Source organism: Mirounga angustirostris, unplaced genomic scaffold, assembly GCF_029215605.1.
Source record: "Mirounga angustirostris isolate CCGP_5_RB_7025 unplaced genomic scaffold, mMirAng1.0.hap1 SCAF_2, whole genome shotgun sequence".
Lineage (NCBI taxonomy): Eukaryota > Metazoa > Chordata > Mammalia > Carnivora > Phocidae > Mirounga > Mirounga angustirostris.
This window is the reverse complement of record NW_026991710.1, coordinates 29,930,197-29,955,350: the sequence shown is the minus strand read 5'-3', so window position 1 is coordinate 29,955,350 and position 25,154 is coordinate 29,930,197. Positions and strand designations below refer to the sequence as shown.

Sequence of the window (25,154 nt, the reverse complement as noted above, 5' to 3'; positions counted from 1 at the left end):
AAATGGACAAATAAAGAAAACCGGAAACAGAATCATAAATAGAACAAACCAGTGGTTGCTAAAGGGGAGGGGGTTGGGGAGGATGGGCAAAATAGGTGAAGGGGATTAAAAGGTACGGGCTTCCACTTGTGAAATAATTAAGTCGTGGGGATGAAAGCTACAGCATAGGGAAGATAGTAATATTGTAATGATCTTGTATAATGACAAATAGTGGCCGATGATGACTATGCTCGTCATGGTGAGCACTGCACAGTGTATAGAATTATCAAATCACTGTTGAATACCTGACAGGTATGTTGTACAGCTAAAAGCAATACAACATTGTATGTCAGCTAGACTCCAATTAAAAAATTACATATTTGCTGATGCAGAACATTTAGTTCAGAAAGTGTCTGCTTAAAAGTGAAGAAAAAGTCGAACTACCAAGAAACAAAGTTCTGTTTGTTGTTGTTGTTTCTCAAGATGCTGTAGCAGTATAACTCCTGTTGAGCACCAGCATTATGGAAACAAATGAATTATTTGGAAAGATTTAGAAATGAAAGTGTGTCTGTTGCCTTTGCCTCTGACTGGCCGTCAGCGCTCGTCAGGACAGCCAGAGAGCGAAATGATTAAACAGGAAGAAGAAGTCAGAATAAAATGCAGGCAGCCCTTCAGAGAGTTACAAAAGGCTTCAAATTGTCAGTTCAGGTTTTCGAGATTCGAAGTTCTTCTAGCCTCAGGTTATGAAGACTGATCTGTATTTTTCTTTTTCTTTTTCTTTTTTTTCTTCTCAATTTAGTGTTCATGCAAAGAAAGATTGATAGCTCGTGTTAAACCTAAGTATAGAGCTGGATAATAGCATCCTGGTTTTGTTTTCTGTTTTCTACCCTCAACCATATTTTTTCCCCCTTGGTGTCTTACCGTGATTTGTTGACACGGTGTTTGATTTTTAAAAAGAAAGTGGTTGATATGCTTTGCTAGAAACTCTATATCGTCTGTTTATATTTAATTTCATAAATTAGCATTGAGGAATTTTTAAGATCTTTTGTTCTATCAATGCCTAGCTTGTGTAGTCTTAAAATGTTCGAGGCTAAACCACATTTATTTTAAATGAAAAGAATTCCTTGTGTGTATTCCTGTTTTCAGTGAATGCTGAATACCATCAGTTTAGGAAATCCTTCATCAGGAAACAACTTCATGGTTTCAAAAAATAATAGTTTGCCTTCACTGTCTTGGAGTTACTGTGCACATGTGTATTAGAAGCTATGGCCTCGGGGTGCCTGGGTGGCTCAGTTGGTTAAGCGTCTGCCTTCGGCTCAGGTCATGGTCCCAGGGTCCTGGGATGGAGCCCCGCATCGGGCTCTCTGTTCAGCGGGGAGCCAGCTTCTCCCACTCCTTCTGCCCTCCCTCACCCCCGCTTGTGATCTCTCTCTCTGTCAAATAAATAAATAAAATCTTAAAAAAAAAAAAGCCATGACCTCTACTCTCTCTAATATGTTTTAAAAATGGACATACATGCTTCAAATGTGTAACAGGCGCAGAGAGGCAGTATCGGTAAGTGGTCAAGAGGCTCGGTTCCCAGACTTGGCCGCCTGGGTTCTACTCTCCGCCCTGGTTTCTAAGTACTTGTGTGATCTTGGAGAAGTCAGGTAACCGTTCTGTGCCTGTGGACGGGGTACAAGGGAGGGATGTGTGGTAGAACTGACCTAGTAGGGTTTTTCTGAGGATTCAGTGAGTTGATGTTTATAAGATGTGTAGAAGAGTGCGTGGCACGTAAATACGATGATGAGGGGATGAGAAGCAGAAGCAGCAGCAGGGGGTCTATCTGTAGTCATAGCTGTTTCTGATTTCCTGTTATTCTCTGAGTTTAGGCGTATCCTCCAGGTGGTAGCTGATAGCCAGTGTTCCCAACAGTAGCATCCATGTCATTGCATAGTATTCCAGTAGCTCGCCACTGGAGCCCTTTCTTGTGTTTGAACAAATTCCAGTAATGTTTTTCTTCCCTGATCTAAATATCAAGATTGAATAGAAAGAATGAACAACCTCTCCAGCCACTCCAACCACCATACATACCAGCTCTTGTCAAACAAATAGCTTGTGTCCTGAGAGTTGCCCTCTGTGGCCCCAGTTTTATTTCTGGTGGACATCTTCTGGTAATTGGTTAACAGTAAGACTTCCTCTATAGCAGAGTATGTGTTCTCAAAATCAGAGTTGGGAGAGCATATCTGAATTGGGCTAAGCAGACCAATGGAATCTGACATAAGCTCTTCCTTGCTTCCCAAATGAATAGGAATGCCAAGGTTTCCTATCACAGCTTTGTTATTATAAATCCTCAAAGGTGATATCTATGCCTGCCTTGTCTGACCACTTCTGGCCCATTTCCACTTACCAAAAAAAAAAAAAGGCAAATCAAGGGTTATAGTGATGATAATGCTATAGGACTAAATCCCCTCAAGCTCATATTTCTAACCGAAAGTGAGTTTGTACTCACCTTTTTAAAGGATCTGTCATTTGTTTCCCATTAGAATTTACACAATTAGATTCTGCATTTACATTTATTTTATGCATCATGCATTTGGCACTTTTTGTTTAAGACCTTCCAACGACTCCAACTTGTCTGCCAAGAAAGGCACAAACTCCTGAACACCTGTCACATAAGACTCCTGGGGCCTGGCCTCTGCTGTTGGGTCTGTGATCTTCTTTCCTATTTGCTAACTTCATGTGTAATCTGGTTCTCTGGCCAAATCGATTTTTGGCAGTTTCCCCTTTCCTTGACTTTTCTCACCGTGTTTTTTCCCAGAATTATGGAGTGGTTATAGCTCAAAATGTATTTTTCACTACTTTAGTGTCTTTTCAGTTATAAATAACTATTTTGAAAGCTGTGTTTTTCTGTGAAATGGTTTATCATTCTAGTCTGAGGATGGCTTCCTTCCATGAGTGCTTCCAACCCCTAAAGGCACCCCTGCCCCCACCATGGTTATTATTCCAGACACATCTCCTCTTGGATTGGACTGCAAAATGTTTGAGAACAGGGGGTGGGATTCCTAACTGTGCAAGTCATTATCTATGTACTCAGTAAATGTGCATTTTTTTGCATTATTCTTTATGAGGATTATCCTCTTCATCTGAGTACGTTGTTTTGAAGTTGTTTCATAACTCCAGTTGGTTGGTACTTTGACTTTTCCTTGTGTTATATCTCAGAAGTCTACAGTAAATATTCATTTAAAAATTATGGCCTTTCATAATTTTCATATAACCGTGCAGAGTACACACTATGACTGAGGATTTGGGAGTCCTGGATGTTCAGTATATCACATTCCAGTAGTCATTGATTGGGTCTCTGTGAGCATTCTTTCCCAGTACCCATCAGGAAATTCCTTGTGCTGTTTTCCTCTGCCATTTCTGATTCAGCTTTTCATTTGGCAGTTACTTGGAATACAGTGATCCTAAGCTCTTAGGATTTTGGCCTTTTAAGTGTTTCTCCTCTTGATGGTTTTTGAGGCTAAACACCTCATCTTGTTTTCTTTCTTCTTTACCACCCTGTGATAAAGGGAATTTTAAAGAGTAGGGTAACCTAAAGTTTCTTTTAACTTTTTGTTTTTAATTGTGTTATCATGATTTCAGACTTACAGAAAAGTTGTAAGTATGGTATGAAGAATTCTCGTATACCCTTTACCCAGACTTCCCAAATATTAATATCTTACATTCAGTTTATCCTCTTTCTTCCTGTGTATGTGTGCATATGTACACACAAACAGGTATATGTGTGTATATATTTTTAGAATTACTTAAAAGTAAGTTGCAGACTTTTACCTTATTTTACCCTTAAGTAATCCATTGTGTATTTCTTAAAAAGAAGGACTTTCCCTGAAATAACCATGCTATAGTGATCAAAATCAAGTAATTATCTGATGTACAGATTTTATTCATTACATCTGTATGTATAAACCTTATTTATTAGTCTTAATGTCTGTAGATCTAATGTATATTTTAAATGCAACATTATGGATTGCTTGTATAATTTAATTCTTGGCAATAACTTACAATTTGAGAGTCTGTACAATTTCTAGAGTCCACAAATAGGATGGCAAGATGATAATTCAAAATAATTATTTTTTATCTCAAGAGACTGAAAATTTCAAATAGTTTCTGCTTCCTAGCTTTCCTTTTTTTAAAAAAATTGAGTTTAATGTTTTTATCTCACTTATTCAGAGAGTTATTTGGCAAACTATAGACCTTGAATTACATCATTAAAACTTGTAGAAAATAACATGTTTCGGAATTTAAGTTTCATGTTAGTGTCTTTCACTAGGAAATATATGGGATGATTAGTGGGGGGATTTTTGCTCAATTCGCAAAGCTCATTGTTTTAGTTTTTTAAAGTCGGAATTAAAAGGAAGTGATAAAGATTAGTAACGGCAATGCAAAGACATTTTATATAATCACAAGGTGTTCATCCTTTTCATTTGAACTCTTTTGCATTTATATTTTTGTTGTCTAAGGTTCAGTTGGGAAAAAGCTAAATGCAAGGAGTGACATGGGTACTTTTGGAATGTATAATAATGTAAAACCCACTAGAAGAGCAAAGTAGATAAATACATGCTTTATATTTGTACATAATTTCCAGAATTCATTAGTAGCAGAACAAGCCTGAATAGACCTGTTTCCAAAATGACGCTTTCTTCCCAGCCCCACAGTCTTTCATTAGACTCCACTCTAGCAAATAAGCATTGTGTCTTTTTAGAAAGGACCCAGAATTTTATTTTCAAAATTAAAAGGGAACAGCCTTTAGGAAGTAGTTTCTGATTTCCACTATTAAGTCTCAATTCATTTGTAGCAATTAATAACTTCTCCTCCCCCTATATCCATTTCCATTGTCAATAACAATCTTCTTTAGCTTAAGTTCCATTTATCCCAATATCGTTTCCATGTGTATGGACTATTGTTGATACCCATGGCTGCATTGACTCAGATGTTCTGTTAACCTGTATATATTACTCTACTTCCAAACTGATATTCTCATAGTTGATGCATTAGCAGAATTTGGCTCATTCTGTACCTTTAAAGTAACGCTCCATGGTTACATTGTTGTGGTCAGGCCTTATTGTTACATGTAGTTCTTAGACCCTTTCAGTTATTCTTGTTCATCAACTCCGAACCATTTCCAGTTCTGGTTCTTCAGCCCTCTTCCATCTTTATTTGGATCCCTATTGTGATTTCAGAAGCATTCTTGCTACTCTCCAAAATTGCTTGTTTCTTTTTACCCATTAAAAAAAAAAAACCAGCTCGGCCAATCTCTTCTATTTTCCCTGCTTTTGCTTCCAGGCCTTTGAGATTGCTGAGAATTGCCAGTTAGGGAACCAAGCCTTTTGAGTTGACCACAAATTCGTGTGTGTGTGTGTGTGTGTGTGTGTGTGTTTAACCTAATCTGGATGCAACACACTAATTGGTGATCTTTATAAGCAATTTTTTCCTAATTTTTATTTTACCAAAGCAGTACGTGCACATGCACAATACAGTTTAAATGGAAAACGTATTTGTTCCTTGTTTTTTTCCCCCATTTTTAGACATTATTCTTTGTCTTTGATAAATTCTTTTTATCTGATCTTTTTTCTTGGAAGTAATATTACTTCTTATATTACTTCTATAATCTTAAATCTCCATCATATTGTATTAACTTTTTTCTCCCTCTTACTTTTGGGAGAGTTTCTTTTCTAAGCTTTCTCTCTCGTTTTTTTATTTTTTAATTTTTAAAATTCATGATTCCATTTTAAATTATCAAAATGTATTTTTTGTGTTCTTAATTTCCTTTTTTAGAACATTTGTTCTTGTTTTATGCCTACGGTATCTTCCCTTGACAATCTGATATTACTTATAGTTTAAAAAAATTATTATTTTGGTTTTGGTCTCTGTCTTTTATGTTGGAAGCTTTCTTTTAAATGTTTGGGATCAGTTGTCAGAAGATTCCATCTCTTGCTGAGAGTGTTGGGGTTTGGGGCTTGGTTATCACTGGCTTCATTTTGTATGTAAATGTGGGCAGTTAACTAGGAGTCTGTAGAATGTCCTGTAACCACTTTGTTTCTAGAATGGCACCATACCTCTGTCTCCAGACAGTGCCTACACAGCCACAGATAATCCATAAGTGAATACATGTGGCTGTGTTTTAATAAAACTTTATTTATAAAAACAGGTGATGATATGGATTTGGCCTGCAGTGTAAGACCCCTTACAATTTGAATTTTAAATTCCCTAACCAGGGCATTAGGGGCACTGCAGGTTATGGCCCCTTTGTTCTTTTGCATACCTACCTAACATCAACCACAGTCTTACTTTTTACACTACATGTTTTCCTCTGAATACTCTGTAGACATCAGTCCTTGCTGTTTCGGAGTTGTTTTGCAGCAGTCTCTTATGGATCTGTCTGCGTTTCTGGTCGTCAATGTCACAGTTATTTTTTGTACTTTCCTTGTTACTAGATTGTACATTTTTTAAGAGCAGAGAGAATGACAACTGTATATCCCATACAGCAATAACGTACTCTTTACACAAAATAGGAAATTAATAAATTTGAATCCAGTTATTATTTAAACCATTTGTTTTTTAAAAATGCGCTGTAATTATGATACATTATTTGTTTTAAATTCCTAGAGACAAATAAAAAGTGGTGTGTTTTGGAAGGAGGCTTCTTGAGTTATTATGAAAATGATAAGTCTACCACACCTAATGGCACCATTAACATCAATGAAGTTATCTGTCTGGCTGTACACAAAGAGGACTTCTATTTAAATACCGGGTAGGTCTACTGTTAGGTAGGAGGTGAAGAATATTTCCTGATATTTATCATACCAGATAATAAGAGATTTGTTAATTCTTCATTTGCTTATTGTGGAAGAGTTTAATAGTTTCTTGAACCCTGATCATTTTGCAGCTTCTGAAAGTTCCTTAGGGCATTTGCTAAAAAGTAGAAAAATTAAAATATTATACCAGGTACTATGAAAGGCTAATGTATTTGCATCTAATCTTTAATAAATTTATAGCATTCCATTCTAGAACATGTAGTCCTAAAATTTTTATAATTTACTCATTTAAAATGGTGGACTAATAGCAAAATTTATGCATTCATTTAATGCATTATTCAAAGGAAAATATTCAGTAATGACTTATTTCCATTAAAATAAAAAACTAAAAGTATTTTATACCATATTGAAATGCTAAATTCCCTAAAGATTCACTTTAGCATTTTAATGGTCTCAAAAAAGTTGCAATTAAAAGAGTAAGCATTATTTATTTAATATAGTTGGCTCAAAGAATGGTTTAATAAATTTTTTGTGAGGACTTTTAAAACCAAACCATCTAATATACTTGGTATGAAAGTTACATTTTGTAATGTAATTAATGAAAAACTATAAATATTAAAGTCTGCATAAATCAGTTTTATAGAAACATTTGAATATAAATTTTATGAGAATGGAAAGAGATTTGCAAAACTTTGCCATTTACGTAAAATTACATGTACCATAGTATCATTAGTATACCATGACTAGTATATCCTAGTTAAAGTGACTTTGTTTTTTAGTAAATCAACAAAACTGATCATTAGTGATTTTGTTTTTGTTTTAATTTTAATAGTGCTTTTATTCCAAATGAATAATTAATGTGGCTTACTGTGGAATATTAAAATAAATGCATTCCTAGTATTCAGTTGCTTACTTAGTAAATAAAATATAATTTAAAATAATATTAGTTTATGTCAGCATGTAATCATTCAGAAATAAAACGTTCTTGATAGAATGTTCCTGATACAAGTAGACATGCAGGAGAAACCATCTACAGTGAAATAAGGTTAAAAATAACTATCGCAGCCATCCTCTGAGTCTCCTTAAATAGCACTTTATAGAGTTTAGACTCAGTAATGTAGGCAGTGAGGAGTTACATAGATTTGTATTTGAGGAAGAAAGCTGGCTGAAGTGGTGAGAGAGAGATGGGAGGAAGAGAGACCACAATTACTGAGAGTTTACCTAGAGGAAGAGATCGTTAAAAAGAGAAAAACAAAAAACAGTGAGTTGAGAGAATTTTATGATTGAACTAGTAAGAAATACTCTCTTGACTGGATGAAGAGCTGCTGTTAAGAAGAAGAAATTAGGGGCGCCTGGGTGGCTCAGTCGGTTAAGCATCTGCCTTCGGCTCAGGTCATGATCCCAGGGTCCTGGAATGGAGCCCCACATCAGGCTCCCTGCTCTGTGGGAAGCCTGCTTCTCCCTCTCCCTCTGCCCTTGCTTGTGTTCCCTCTCTTGCTGTCTCTCTCTCTGTCAAATAAATAAAATCTTAAAAAAAAAGAAGAAATTAAACCCCAGGATTTTGAGCTTGTTGATAAAGTAGATGGTGATGCCTCTAAATTGAAACATGAGGCAAATATAAGCAGTATGGGGTAAAAAAAGAGGAAGAAGAAAGATGACTCTATAGGGTATTTTGAGATTTTTTTAGGTAACAGCGGCAACGTACTTCACACATTCCAGGAAATAGCTGGAGCTGTGGATGAGGTCCCCAGGGAAGAATTCAGGACCTGGGATGTTACTCTAATTTTATCTGCAGTAAGGAAATAAAAGTTTGGGATAAGATGAGATAATGGGTGGAAGATTTGTGAAGTAAGACAGGAAGAGGGCTGATTACGGAATGGTTGGACAGTGTTTGCTTTAAACAGAGTGTCAAGATGGCCTGGTCTGAGAGGGAAGAGGAGACCAAAGAGAGCCCTTTGCCACATCAGTCAACTAATGAATGTCCAGGGCATTAACACAGTCATGCAGTAGAGTGATTAAGTAATCAGAAGAATATTCCTTTTGTCTGATCCAGTGTATTCCATTTATTCAAATGAATTAAAATATAAATTGTTGGGAAAATATGATAGATTTCAAAGCATTATCCAATTTTCAAAGGGAATTTAATTAAAAACTTGATTTTTGTGTTATTTGTTTCCATAAGAGCCAAACAGAAACAGTGGTATCTTTTTATTCATGTGTGCTACAGGCCCATCTTTGCCTTTGAGATCTATTTACCCTCAGAACGTGCGTTTTTATTTGGAGCTGAAACATCTCAAGCTCAAAGAAAATGGACAGAGGCAATAGCCAAGGTATTTAAATATTGCATATTTACCCTAAGTCCAGAGAATATTCTTAACTTAAGATCTATGGTTGAGCTTCAGAGATCCATAAAAATTTTACACAAGATTCTGGGAAAAATGTCCATACTTCAATTAGCAATAATCGCGCCTCAGATGAACCTCATTGGCTACAATAGTGCCACTGCGCAAAGCTAAAAAAAATGTCCATACTTCATTAAGTTTTCAAAGGTTATAGTCAAAAGAGATTAAGAGTTTCCATCCTAGAACCTTAAGCTGAGAAACAACAACAAAAAAAGAAATAATGTAGGACCTTGGAGGAGTCATTCTTCAAATTCAGCCATGTTGTGATGATTAAGATCTTTTCACTATTGTGAAGTCATTTCTATGTATGTCTCTTCATAGGTAGATGTGTTATTCATGGTACACACAAAGGGGAAAGGAACAGATTCAGTGAAAGATACAAATGGAGACAAACGTTTTGAAAAATGCCACAAATTAGCATAGATGATGTCTTCCCATTTCAATTCTATATATATCAAAAAAAGTGGTTTAAGACGCTGCCATTTGAAAATGCATTATAGCTGTGCAGTTTTAAGACTGATAGCAAGTTTAAATAATTGTTTTGAAATTTGGGTTACTTCTAAATTTTTAAGGTAGAGAAACTATTTTTGTTTTTCTACCTTCCCTCGAGTCCGTAGGTAGGGAAGGGATTTCCTATTTGCACTGTCTTTATTACTTTTCTGTATTTGTTTTAACAGCATTTTGTTCCCTTTGTTGCTGAAAACTTAACAGAAGCTGACTATGATTTGATTGGTCAACTCTACTACAAAGACTGCCATGCCCTGGACCAGTGGAGAAAAGGCTGGTTTTCTATGGAAAAGTCTAGTTTGCGTTTTTGTCTTCAAGTGCAAGAAGTTCAGGAAGATAGAATGCACTTAAGAAGACTGCAGGAGCTAAGTAAGATTTTTTTTCCTCTTTCATCTTATATTTTGGATGTGATTCTTTATAGCATATGATAATAGTAGCTTTTACATAAAATTATGACGCCTTATTTCCAAACATGACTAAGTATTAATAATTGTGTCTTTATGGGTATTTGGTGTCTTGTTTTAAATGATGGATTCATGCTTTTCTCCTTTTTCTCCAGCAATCAGCACAGTGGTTCAAAATGGGGAAAAAATGGATGTCTTGCTCTTGGTAGAAAAAGGGAGGTAAGTGCATTTTTGCTTTTTACTCTTTATTGCAATAATTCTAGGGAGTAGGGTGTTTTGGTTATCTTCTTTGAGGGAGAAGCCACTATTTTATAGCCTGTTGGAAGTTTTCTGAAGTGTGTGTATATGTATGTCTATACATGTACACACACACACACACACAAACACACTCTCACTCTTCAATAGAAAGAATACACCAATAAAGCTTGCATATTTTTATATTTGTATGGGTGATCAATGTTACATTTGTCATCAGTGTGATCAATTATTATACTTCTCTGTAGACTTAGATTCCTTTGGGACATTCACATTTAAATATTTGGAAGCACTTTGGCAGTTGTATAAATATGTTTTCAGTGTAGGTATACGATAAATATAAATAATATCCTGAATTACCTATGCATGTGAGTCATGTAAAAATAAAACTTGATTTCTTGAATTTATTCACTTTTTCAACAAATATTAAACACTGCTTTGTACCAGATGCTGTTATAGGTATTGGGCATACAGTTTGTATGTAAAATAAAAATTTTACACAAGATTCTGGGAAAAATGTCCATGTGTTTTTGGACATGGTTTATGCCCTCATGAAACATGTGCATTAGTGGTAGAAACAGAATATACACAGACAAAAAAATAGTTACATAGTATCATGTCCATCAATTTTAAATGCTTGAAGAAGAATAAGGTGAAGAGAGAGAGCCTGATGGAGCGGTATTCTGTTTTAGATAGGGTGGTAAGAGAGGGTATCTTTGATTAGAGATGTGCCTAAGGTGAAGAAGCAAACCATGGAACCGTCTGAATAGAGTGTTCCAGGTATAAGGTTAAGGATATTTTGAAGACCCTAACAGTGTGCTGTATTTAGCATGTTCACGATCTGCAGGCGAGCTGCTGTTGGTTGGGAGATTCGAATGAGTTTGAGGGTGGAAAGAAATTATTTCAGAGACCTCTGGGCCTTATCATATAGAGCCCTACAGGTAATAATATGTAAAGATGTGAATTTTATTCTAAGCCTGATGGGAAGCTGCTCATTTTGAGAGTCAGGAAGTGGAATGATCTGACTTCGGTGTTTAAAGGACTACTCTGACTCCAGATGAATAAGCCTTTGGGGTACAAGAGTGAAAATGAGTGTCCAGTTAGGATGCTGTTACAGAGGCCGGGCAAGGGATGGCAGACATAGTAAAACAGTGTTGAGTGATTGGAGCCATTGTGAAGGCAGAGGCCAGAGGGTTTGTTGATGGATCAGGTGAGTGTAAGAGTTAAGGGTTACCCCAAGATTTTGGCCTGAGCAAGTACATTAATGATAATGTTCTTTTTTTCCAGATAACAAATACAGGACAGTAGAATTAGGATATTAGTAAGTTTAGGGTAGTAGATCAAGAATTTGGTATGGAAAATGGTAACCTTGAGATGTCTATTTGACAGCGAAGTGGAGTTGGTGAGTGGACATGTGGATATACAAGTCTGGAATTAAGTGGAGAGGTTGCAACTGGAGATAGAGATTTGAGAGTCATCAGCACACTGATGTTAATTTAGCCAACGAACTGGATGGATTCACCTAGACGAAGATTATAGACAGAAAACAGACTTGAAGATGAGCCCCTGGGACTCCAATAATTAGAGATCAAGAAGAGGGGGATGATCCAGAAAGAGAGCCTAGGAAGGAGCAGCTAAGGGTCATATCACAACATTTAGGTATAGCCTCTTGAACAAACTTTTTCTTTCTATTTTTTATCGTTCCTTAATTATAGTGATATAGTATGTTTAGCTCTACAAGAGTACAAGATAATTTGCAAAAACATCTATTATATAAAAATACAGCTAAATTAGCTTTCCCTTTGGTTATTTTCTTTGCTGGTGATATGAATAATGACTTTCAACAGTTGTCTAACCTGTCTTTTCTTCAGTTTCATGGGAGGACATCAACAGCTTTAGACAGCAAGCATATTGCGGATTAGATATTTATGTCAGAGGGTGTCTTTTAATTTACAGGCATAATTAGTATTCTGTGTTTTTACTTGTTTATTTCTGGGATTATAATGATTCATGATACTTGAGATTCCGATTTTTGGTACCAGGTGATGGTTACACTGTACTTTCAGAGTACTGTTCATTATATGTTCACAAGTAACAATGAGATAGCATTATGTTGAGATAGTTTTATATCGTTAAAGTACTAGCAGAATGCAGTTTTTACAGTCATCTATTCATATTTATGGAATGCCTGTTGGCCTCCTACCATAATGGCAGGAAAAAAGTTGGTCAACAGTACAGACTTGGAGTCTGAACTCCCAGAATTTATGTTTTTAAACAAATAAACCAACAGCAACTTGTTAAATTTATTGCATTTATCATTTATATTATCAGGTTACTATAGCCAAAGTGTTTTTTTGTTTTGTTTTGTTTTTACCATTTTCAGGCTAAGAAGGATTTGACCAGTGATACATTGGTTTTAATTAAAATGTTGCAAACATGGAATAAAATGTAGCAAACAGGGGTTGGAATTATTCTAATCAATTTGATGACTTTTTATTTAATGCTTATTGCATGGAGTGCACTCACTCATGAATGCAAAATAGGGAAGCCAGAAGACAAAATGTGTTGTTATTTTGTAACATCTTGACCTTTTCACTGGACTACAGCCATCAGTAGGTGAACTCAGATACACTCCGAGTTCATAGAATAGTTGAAAACTGATGGAATTGCAAAATAATGGTCAGAGCTGCTTTAATAGTGTTTTTGATAATTTCAAAAATTTTATCTACATGTGTTATTAACAAGTCATGTTGCAAGCATTTTTACTAAAGTGAAGCACAGGGAATGTGTCAGAGACCTACAGGGACAAATATATAACCAGGTTATTTTCCTAAATCTGTTTGAACAGCTACCATACAAAATGTACCATTTGAAAACGACTATTTATCACATGCTTACATCCTGCTTTTCCTTGCTTTTGCTGTGTTCTCCAAATCAGTGATGTTCTGACCATAACAAGAATACAATGATGAGAATGTGTATAGAACTCACTGTATCAGGCACTGTTTCAAGCACTTTAACAGCCTTCTAGTGCCTATGTGATGTTGAGGAGGATAATCTCGTACCTCTAAGGTAAATTTCACCAGCAACAAGGGGTTTATTTGGGAACAGAGAATTGCAATTAGGACAAGCACGCTGCAATGAAAGCATAGGCAAGTCTGGAGAACAAAAGAAAAAGAGTAGTCTTTGGGAACTTGTGGGGGGCTTTTATAAACCAAAAGTCTTGTGGAGTAAAACTGGCAATTTATAGTGGCTCTTCATTGGCTGAGTTGTGACGGTTTCTCACTGGCTGGGCAATTGCTGGGAAGGAGAAGCCTTTCTTCCTCCTGCCTGAGTGGTAAAGAAGTATTTGTAGTATGGACTTCCAAGATTCCCTTCCTGTTGGGTCTGCAATTAACTAACTAGTGGTTGTGCTTGAGAGCTCCCCCTTCTGGCCTCTTGACTCCATTCTAAACAAGATTTTCTTTTATTATAAATTTTCACAAATCCATTTTGAAATCAAGTGAGGTCAATTTGTAACTTAACAACCTAAAGATTCTTTCGTTTTTGAAACAAGAATTAAGGGACACCTGGGTGGCTCAGTCAGTTAAGCCCAGGTCCTCGGATCGAGTCCTGCGGATCGAGTCCTGCATCGGGCTCTCTGCTCAATGGGGAGAGTGCTTCTCCCTCTCCCTCTGCTTGCTGCTCCCCCTGCTTGTGCTCTCTCTCTCTCTCTCTCCCTCTTTCTCTCTGTCATAAATAAAGAAATAAAATCTTTAAAAAAATAAAACAAGAATTAAGTTTAACTTACCGACACCAAGTCATTCTCAAGAATTAAGTCAACAAATGTACCAGGATCCTGGATAAACGATATAAGTTATCAATTTAAAATTTTGGCATTTTATGAGAAAAAAATCATTTTGTTAGAAAATATTTTGTTAGAAAAAAATATATATCTCCATATAATTCTTACCTAATTAAAGAGAGAGCAGAAAGAAGGGAGGTCAGAAGTGTGAATAGTTAAGAATGTGCCTGGGAGATTATGAGTGCACTAGATGATAAACCCTGACAGAACATGTACTGGCAATGGCACCTTGTGTGGGGCAAAGTAGGCTCTCATATTTATATATCTATGTATTTATATACATAGACACACATGTGTATGTATATATGTGTGTGTATTTATGTATGTATGTGTTATGTGAATAAATCAGCTTCAAATAGGGAATAATGGTAAGAGAGCAGGTTTGAGAGGGAGCTTGGGAAATAAGGAGTTTGATTTTAGATGTGTTGAACATGAGTTGCTTATAAACACCTAAGGACAAAGTGCTAGGAGGAAGTTGTATTTATAGATCTGGAGTTCATGTAAAGGTTAATGGGGTGGAGTTACAGGTTTTGGAGTTACCCATATATAGAAGGAAGGACAGGAAGTCACTTAGGAAGAGTCTATAGAGTAAGAAGGGAAGAATTAGTGTGTTGGAGCCTTGATGAATACACATCATTTTAGAGGCCAGATAATTGTCAGGACGGAGTAGCTGCCTTGAGTTGTTAAGCTAGTTTATCCAGAAAGTGAGGCAAGAAAGCAAGAGTGGGGTTATAAAACCCAGGGAGAGAGAGTATTACAAGAAGGCAGGAACAGTCAGAACTGTTAGGTGCTGCCTGATGAGGGCAGATACTTCCTGGGATAATTGATGCGGAGTCCATCTGGTGACTTTGAAGCGAGCAGAGTGATAAAGCAGAAACTGGATTAGATTAAGCCTGGGAATTGAGTAACTTGAAACAGCTGGTGACGAGTTTGCAGGGATGTCTGGAGGTTAATAGGATTCTCGAGGTAGAAGGGATTTGTCCCAGGAAGGGTATGTGTGTGCAGTTTGTTTTAGATGGTTTGAACTTGTGCAAGTTTAAATTCTGATGGAAGGAGACACAAAAAGGGAGATACTGAAGGTATAAGAGAGAGGACAAGAAGAGAGCAAAGTCCCTCGATTGTAACCAGAAGAAAAGAGGAATTGATGGATGGTTTTGGATGTTGGAAACTTTCTAGATCTCGTGGGTGGAATGTTGAGAAAGATACCCAGTCTGATGGTTTTCAGTTGCTTTGTAAACTAGAAGATGAGGACGACTCCTGAGCTTTTTTGGCCTGGGTGACTTTACGATGGTTGTATCATTTACCGAGATAGGGAATGTGTGCTCCTCTCTCGGTACTCAAACAAGGCCAGTTAATTATAGCTGTGATTGCTTAATGAGCTGTTTTAATACCATATCAAAAGAAGAGAATTTCACTGCATTGCCCTCTTTTTCATCTCTTTTTTCATCTCTTAGCCTCCTGGGAAATAATGACTGTAAGCTAAAGTAGACTGTTAGACTTGTCAATGACAGATAAACTTGTGGCTTTAGGAAATAGAACAACTTCCAGTTACTCATGTTGATGGCATATAGAGATATTGTGAATAATTGGAAGAGAGAGAAACCAACCAGCTCTAAGTTTAACCTTTGTTTCTTTTTGCTAGTGATGTCTTGAACCAGAACTGCAAATCATAAATAAATTTAATAAATTAATTTCACATCTTTTCCCTCACCTTGTCTACCTTTGATTAAAGTGCTAAAATATATTAATATTTCTTTTTTTTTTTAAGATTTTATTTATTTATTTGACAGAGAGAGACACAGCAAGAGAGGGAACACAAGCAGGGGGAGTGGGAGGGAGAAGCAGGCTTCCCGCTGAGCAGGGAGCCCGATGCGGGGCTCCATCCCAGGATCCTGGGATCATGACCTGAGCCGAAGGCAGACGCTTAACGACTGAGCCACCCAGGCGCCCGCTAAAATATATTAATATTTCTTAAAGCCAAGGAGGAGAAAGAACCCCCTGAACTGGAAAAGTTCATAAAATTGATAATCCTCCACTGAATATAGTCACTATTTAGATATAGATTTTAATCTTCATGGTGATTTTCTCTATGTGCATAGCATGAGTGTCTTTAGACAGAAAAATATTACAATAATATTTTGCACACACAGAACATTTTTGCTTTAAAAAGCTCTAAACAGAAGGTGTTCCAGATGGTGTCGCTTTAATGTGTATTCTTTGTATACTTTAAAAATTATTATTTTGGAAAATAAAGCTTTCTTGATTACACTTTAGGGTTTCTGGCATGCTATTTGGTGCTGTTTGGTGCTATTACTGGGACTTAGATTTTGCTTTTCTTTTATGCCTTAGTTAGGATTTCTTTGTGTGAAAAAAATAGTGTTTTTGAATATCTATTGTTAGTGAGTGTTTTGGACCATGAGGTCAAAAGACATTTTCCTGGATAGTAGGTTATATATTCACTTTAACTAGAATGTTCAAAACATCCTCTTCTTAAAATTTGAAAACTATTTCTGCACTTTAGCCTGCACACTCTGTATATCTTTTTCTGATGAATAAGCTGCTCTGTTCACAATCTTCACTTTCTAGAGCTACATGCCCATTTGTCAAAGACACCTATTATTAAGCTTTTGCTGAAACGTTGTTGGTTATAATGAATACAATATGAATAACTCAGATATGTTATCAGAAACAGAAAAGACTGGCATTTTGTTTTGTTTTGTTTTTAGTGGGTGTGTGTTTGTTTTTTAAGATTGGTTGACCTATAGTAAAGCATAATACACTTGATGGCTCCCAAGCCTGGCTGCATTCAGTTTTAATTGCAAATTCCAGACATAAAGAAGCTAACACTGGGGCGCCTGGGTGGCTCAGTTGGTTAGGCGACTGCCTTCGGCTCAGGTCGTGATCCTGGAGTCCTGGGATCGAGTCCCGCATCGGGCTCCCTGCTCGGCGGGGAGTCTGCTTCTCCCTCTCCCGCTCCCCCCTCTTGTGCTCTTTCTCTCTCTCACTCTCTCTCTCAAATAAATAAATAAAATCTTTAATAAAAAAAAAAAAAAAAAAAAAGAAGCTAACACTGGAGAGTAAACGCTTCATCAGTACATTCCACAATTATGGGACAGACTAAGTTTCTCAATTTGGGAGATTAATGCCCTGAGTTTAAGATTCTTATTTTAGATCAATTTATTACATATGGTGTTTTTTTCCCTCTTGAATTGTATTTTGTAGCAGCTGATATGTTAGCAATACTCTGGAGGGTGAATTATCTTAAAGTGGTTTCTAAATTGTGCATGTAACTGCAAATTAAATAGTAGCCGATTGCCCACAATATCAGCTTGACTGCTTTTGTAACTTTCTGATGATTTAAGTCATAGAGATAGTTTAATCTGAATGTTGCCAAGACAAACAAGAGATTCTCTTCTCTCACCGCCTCCACAGGTTTTGCAAAAAGAAAGGGACTATTCAAACTTATAAAGTGATTTTTTGTTAGATAGAATTACAATAAGGGGAATGCATGACCATTTAACATAAGGTAGATTTTTTTTAAAGACTTTATTTATTTATTCATAAGAGACAGAGAGAGAGAGAGGCAGAGGGAGAAGCAGGCTCCCCGCTGAGCAGGGAGCCCAATGCAGGACTCGATCCCAGGAACCTGGGATCATGACCTGAGCTGAAGGCAGACACTTAACCATCTGAGCCACCCAGGTGCCCAACACAAGGTAGATTTTAAAGTATATATTATTTGCTTCCAAAGTTTCTCTTACTCAGTTTAAAGCACCATCCAAATGCTAGAATGTAAGCTTATGAACAAGTAAATGTGATATTATCTGAAGAAATATGAAAGAATGAGAAGATTGCTTCTCAATAAGTAGGAACAGGATAATTTTTTTTTTTTTTTTTTTAAGAGAAGCGTATTTAACTGGATCTGGAATTCTAGGTAGGATTTCAATAGGAAAAAAAAAATGAGGGGGCTAAGAGACTAAAGTATTCAGGAGGTGGAAACAATAGATTCAGAGGAATAGGAAGGCTAGGGAACAATGTCAGTGCAAATTGGCCTTGACCTTGAGTTCCTGAGGAGGAAGCATGATCCATTGAACCTGGAACCATATTAGTATTATCAGTTAAATGTAATTAATAGTTTGTCTTGTTCTGGAAAAGGATTGCAGGTTCTTTACAAGGGTACAGAAGATGTAGTTTTTTGAAAGATTTTTTAAAACTTAAAAAAAAAAATACTGTTGTTAAAAGGGTGAATTTGGATTTATTCTGCAGCCAGTGGAACGCCATTAAGGTTTTAAACAGACCTGAAACAAGGCTGGTTCTTCCTTTCCTATATGTGATTGCCTAATAGTGTGCAGAGATGAGATTGTAAAATGGAGCCTTTGCCTTCCTGGGGAGTTAGGTGTTTTGACACTTCTTACTGAACTATTGGCTTCAGAGGAAACAAGATACTTAGAATAGTATTTCTTTCTGCATTTTTGTGACACAGTCTCTGCATCTGCAGATTTTCTTCACAATTCTTTGTTTGCTTCTGGCTAAACTTCTATCCTTATGCAGTGAACTCTTATCTGAAGGTGTGGGGAAAAAATGCTGTATTTCTATAAATTAAAATGAGAGTGATTTATGGTTGCAGTGACTAAAGAAAATGTGCCAGACTCCCATTTCTGACCGTGAAGAAATAACTGGCATGGAACATGCCCTCCCATTTCAAACAACTAGAAAGCCGGACAAAATATATGAAACTATTTTCAGACTCTGGGACAATAGGCATTCCAGGATTGTGATTATGAAGAGAAGAGAAACAAATGAAGTAAGATTTAAGATCACCTTGTCTCTCTACCTGCCGGCCCTTTTCAGTCTGTGGCACAGGGAGAGGGAAGACCAAAGCAGAATGTGGTGGTTTTGCTACATTGCAAAGGTAGATATAGGAGTTTGGGGAATCTGAAGTAGCTGAAATTTTCCAGAGAGAGTATGAGAACAGAGGTTAATATGTAGAAGAGAGTTTTGGAAGTCTTCATAGCAGTTTCCTTTTCAGCTGTGGCTCAGTACTAATCTGGATATTTGTCGATGAGATTCCCAGAGGATGGGCCATGGTACTGTGAGTTGAACAATGCCCAGAACTTAGATGACACTGGAGTGCGGTCACATTCCATCCAGCTAGGTGAGACCTCATTAAACATACAGGGCATTGGCAGAGACCCCAAAGGTAACACCATTGATTTAAGGCTAAACTAGCCCTAGGGTAAAGGTAGACTTATTTTTACCTTATTACTAAGCTTAAAAACAGACCTCCAGCCTAGATGTCCATTGACAGATGAATGGATAAAGAAGATGTGGTATACACACACACACACACACACACACACAGGAATATTACGCAGCCATCAAAAAAAAAAAAAAGAAATCTAGCCATTTGCAATGATGTGGATGGAGCTAGAGGGTATTATGCTAAGCGAAATAAGTCAATCAGAGAAAGATAATTATCATATGATCTCACTGATACGAGAAATTTGAGAAACAAGACAAGAGGATCATTGGGGAAGGAAGGGAAAAATGAAACACGACGAAACCAGAGAGGAAGACAAACCATAAGAGACTCTTAATCTCAGGAAACAAACTGAGGGTTGCTGGAGTGGAGTGGGGTGGGAGGGATGGGGTGGCTGGTTGATGGACATTGGGGAGGGTATGTGCTATGGTGAGTGCTTTGAATTGTGTAAGACTGATGAACCACAAATCTGTACCTCTGAAACAAATAATATATGTTAATAAAAAAAAATATCTTTGCAAATCTGAGGAAAAAAACAAACAGACTTCCAAAGGACCCAGGTGCTCCACAAGTAATTTAGTTGCCAAGTGTCAAACAGGCAAATGATGCCAAAATAAACATCAACTTTCTCTAAAAGAAGACAGCAGTCCTGACACTCAGCACTCATAATGTCTAGTGTATGATTGAAATTACTAGTGTTGTGAAAAAGCTGCAAATCAGTTCACAGAAACAGAACCAGAAATGAAAAGGATAATGGAATTAGCAAAGACCCTAAATTGGGATTATTAAATATTATAAATGTGTTCAAAGATGTAAAAGAAAACATAAACATAATGAGGAAAAATGGATAATTAAAAAAAGAACCAAATGGAATTTCTAAACCTGAGCAATACACTCTCTGTAAAGAAAACTTCACTATCAGCTTAATGCCATAGTAGATTCTACATAAAAAAGAGATCAGTGACCGTGAAAGATCAATAACCTTGAAAGCATGACACTAGGAGCTATCAAAACACAAGCGTGGAGAGGAAAAAGACTAAATAAAATCACCAGAGCCTCAGTGACCAGTGGGGCAATATCAAGCAATCTCATGTAAGTGTTAATTAGAATCCCAAAATGAGAGAAGAGAAAGAAGTAAAAAAATCTTTGAAGAATTATGGGCAAATCTTATATGAAATTGATAAAAACTGTTAACCCACATATGTACTAAGATCAGCATACCTCAAGCATGATAATCAAATTGCTGAAAGCCATTTTGAGAGAAAAAAAAATTAAGTACCAAGAGAAAAAAGACACATTAAATATAGGGGACAAATATAAGAGTGTCTTGTCACAAACACTGCAAGCCAGAAGATAGTATATTGAAATCTTTTCAAGTGCTGGAGAAAAACAAACAAAACAACAACAAACTCACGAAATAAGCAAACCAGCTGCTGTTAACCTAAAATACTAAATATAGCAAAAATATCTTTCAGAAGTGAAAGCAAAATAAAGTAGTTATGGCCAAACAAATGCTGACTTACACTACAAGACTCAGTGTTTTCATTTTTGTGTAAATGCATAAGATACTCCCTTTTTCAGTTATATTTGTGGGGCATGCTGTTAGCTTTTTGGTTGTGTTTAAAATGTTCTTTGTGTAATTGTATTTATTTTTTATACAGTCAGATTTATTTGTGAAGACATTCTGGTGTTGGGCAGTAGACCAGGGTAGAATATGATAGTCTATCCACACTTTGTGGTTATTATGTTGCAATTTTGAGAAAATTGTTTTTTCTAAGTCCTGGGGCTTGGTTTCTAGGTCTTATTGAACTGTCTTGATTCGTTATAGGATATAAGAATATTTCTTTATATGACATTGAAGTGCCCTTTAAAGTTTATGTTTGAGAAATGGACATTTAGAATAATTTATTTCTCTGTAGTTAGAGTTCTTCAAAGTAACTTTTCAAATTTTCAAGATGTAAATGAAATATTTATTTGGTATTCTTATCTAGAAATGTAAAATCATTGTTTGATAATACTTGGAATCACAAAGTCAGCCAGTATATGTGTTGAAAATGTCTCTTGATGCTTTATTCCAGGCACAGAGATTAGATAAGCATCACAGGAGAAAGTTGAACTGAGGCTATTAAATGTCACACATCTACTTCACTAGATGCTATATTTTAGGATTCAGTGCTTGACAGGTTGACTCAGGAGTTAACTTGTCATTACTTGTTCTACCCATCACTAGTTCACAAGGAGACAGCTAAACTTGTCATCATGGGATTTCTTCTGAATAGAAAGAAAACAAAGTTTGAAATGTGCACAGTTGATGGCAGAATTATACTGGTATTGCAGGAAGGTTGTTGCATTTTGGATTTCTTTCACTGCTTGATGAAATTATACTGGTATTGCAGGAAGGTTGTTGCATTTTGGGTTTCTTTCACTGCTTGATGAAATTATACTGGTATTGCAGGAAGGTTGTTGCATTTTGGGTTTCTTTCACTGTACCTGTTTGTTTATAAGAGTACCAAATATTTTGTATATATTTAGAGTTTACGTATCAAGTTAAAAAAATAGGTAAGAATCAACAAAAATGAAAACTTTCCCTTTACCTAAACTCCTGAATCTAGCAAGTCCTGATTTTGATTGTCTACATAATGTGGGGGCTTGATATTTCTCAGGGAAGTTACCTGAGTTATATAGTTTCAGTTAGACAAATGGATCCAGCAATAGAACGCTTTTGAGCTAAAGATGATTTGAGTTAAACAAAAAGGCTAAAGCATGTCAGCAATATTACAGCAAGTGTGAGATTTCTTCAAAAAGAAAATTACAGAAACAGGAGGTCCAGGCTGCTCTGGTGCAGTGGAGAATAAGAACAATAGATACATACGTCAGAAAGCAAGAGATGAAAATTGTAGGCACGCATGTCAGGGAAGAAGTAGTCGTTCTAGCAAGTTCAGAAGATGTTAGCAGTGTGTGTAGTAAAGATGCTAGCTTTATCTTCTTAGAGAAACATTTATAGAAAAGAAACTGAAGGAAAGAAAGGTGGACTTTTATTTTCTTTTTAAATTAGGGCTAGTGAATTACCAGGAATGTAAAAGATGAGCACCCCCCAAAACAAAACAAAACAAAAAACAACCTAGTGTTCATGCAGCTCATTTCTTTTTAGTTGAACCCAAAGTAGCCTGCTCAGAGTTTGAAATCAAGATCAAATAGTTTTACTTTGATATAAATATACACCAGTGATTACTTTTAACTTGTTTTTCAAATGAAATTTTTTATATCTAGTAATAGGACTTAAAAAACTATTATGTACCGTGAAATGCCATGCACCATGCTTATAACTAGACATACCTAAATGCTTTCTTCCTTGTTGTCTGTGCCAAGTTTGGCTTCTAGCAGCAAAAACATTTATACATAGAACAGATGGTATAATAGAGGGCAAATCAGCTATTCATAATTAAGAAGGGACACACATACTAAGCATCTGGATCTTAGGGATAGGATATTAGGGATAGAGTGTCAGGGAGGGTTACCTGGAGTATACTTGGGAGAGAGTTGGAGTAGCCAGCCAAAGATCAGGAAATATTTATTGCAATAACATGTGAATTTTTTTTTAAGTGTGTCTTTAGTGTAGGAGACTGGCAGAGTTGGAGGGGAAGATATGGGCCGATCATAAAGGCCTTTTAGTCTTGAAAACTCCAGAGCTGTAGAAGGGAAATGACTAGGAAATGATGCCATTAGCTTTGCATTTATTTATTTATCAACTCATTTTTAATTTTTTTTAATTGAAGTGTAGTTGACATGTAATGTTAGTTTCAGGTGTACACATAGTGATTCAACATTTATATATATAGTGAAGGGATCACCAAAATGAATCTGTCTACCATTTGTCACCATGAAAGATTATTACATATTAGTATATTCCCTATGCAGTACATCGTATCCCTATGTCATGTTTATTTTAACTTGAAGTTTGTACCTCTTATTTTCTACTTATTTTGTACCCTTCACTCTCCTTCTCTCTGGCAACCACCATATTATTTTTCCCATCCCTTCACTCTCCTTCTCTCTGGCAACCACCATATTATTTTTCCCATCCCTTCACTCTCTTTCTCTCTGGCAACCACCATATTATTCACTATTATCTAGGGGTCAGTATCTATTTTTTTTTCCTTAGTTCCACATATAAGTGAAATCATATGGTATTTGTCTTTCTCTGACATATTTCACTTAGAATAATACCATCTCTATCCACCCATGTTATCACAAATGGCAAGATTTTATTCTTTTTTATGGCTGAGTAATGTTTCATTCAAACATATAAACATATATACATATAAACATATATATGTATACACATATACTGTCAATTTCTTCCTTTATGTCTTAATATTTGCTTTATATAGTTAGGTGTCCATATGTGGGTGCGTAGATATTTACAAGTGTTCTATCCTCTTTTTGGGTTGATCCCTTTATCATCATGTAATGTTCTTTTTTGTCCCTTGTTACATTTTTTTGTTTTAAAGTCTATTTTATCTAATGTAAAGTATTGCTACACCAGCTTTCTTTTTATTTCCATTTGCATGGAATATCATTTTCCATTCCTTCACTTTCAGTCTGTGTGTGTCTCTAGATCTGAAGTGAGTCTCTTATAGACAGCGCATATATACTATATATATATATATATATATATATATATATATGTATGTATGTCTTTTTAATAATCCATTCACCCCCCCACTTTCTCTTTTGATTGCAACATTTAGTTTTGTTGTAGTTATTTATAGATATGTACCTATTGCCATTTTGTTCATTGTTTTCTATTGTTGTTGTTGTTCTTGTTGTAGTTTTTCTGTTCCTTTCTTCTGCTCTCTTCCCTTATGATTTGGTGACATTTGGTCCCTGGTGTCAAGTTTGTATTTCTTTTTCTTCATTTTTTTTTTTTTTTTTTGTGTGTGTGTGTGTGTGTAGCTTTTATAGATACTTGGTTTTTGGTTTCCATGAGGTTCATATATAATATCCTTAGTGTATAGTAGTTTGCTTTAAGTTAATGGTTACGTTCAAGCATGTTCTAAAAGCACTACATTTTAACTGCCTACCCCCTGCCACATTTTCTGTTTTTGACATCACATTTTACACATTATTATCTTAGTAGTCCTAGACGATTTTACTACTTTTGTCTTTTAATCTACGTTCTAGCTATGTTGGTAGCTAGATCCACTTCTTTACTATATATATTTACCATTACCAATGAGATATTTTTTTCTTTCATAGTTATGAAATTTTAATTTCAGTTATGGCCTTTCTTTTTTATTTAAAGACATCCTTTTAACATTTCTTGTAAGGCTGGTTGGATGAACTCCTTTAGTTTTTGCTTATCTGAGAAACTTCTTATCTCTCCTTTACTATTGCTGGGTGTAGAGTATTCTTGGTTGTATTTTTTTTTTTTTCCCATTCAGCACTTTGAATATATCATGTTACTCCCTTTTGTAAAATTTCTGATATAAAATCAGCTGATAGTCATAATGGAGTTTCCTTGTATGTAAGTAGTTGTTTTTCTCTGGCTGCTTTTAAGATTTTCAATTTAATTCCTGACACTGTTATAATACGTCTTGGTGTGGGTCTGTTTGGGTTCATGTTATTTTGGACTCTGTTCCTGGACTTGGATGTCTATTTCCTTTACCAGGTTAGGGAAGTATTCAAGCATCATTTCTTCAAATAGGT

At 36.0% G+C, this 25,154-nt stretch overlaps 1 protein-coding gene and 1 pseudogene across 1 annotated transcript in view; one reads left to right on the top strand and one right to left on the bottom strand.

Moving 5' to 3' along the window:
• The window catches only part of ARAP2 (ArfGAP with RhoGAP domain, ankyrin repeat and PH domain 2), a 217,157-nt gene that overhangs the window by 78,005 nt on the left and 113,998 nt on the right, over positions 1-25,154 (top strand). The window contains exons 16-19 of the mRNA XM_064584359.1: positions 6,628-6,772; positions 9,004-9,106; positions 9,856-10,054; positions 10,245-10,308. Of these exons, the coding sequence (XP_064440429.1) occupies positions 6,628-6,772; positions 9,004-9,106; positions 9,856-10,054; positions 10,245-10,308 (511 nt within the window). The remainder of the gene's footprint in view (positions 1-6,627; positions 6,773-9,003; positions 9,107-9,855; positions 10,055-10,244; positions 10,309-25,154) is intronic.
• On the bottom strand, positions 9,161-9,290 carry LOC123849044 (U4 spliceosomal RNA; annotated as a pseudogene).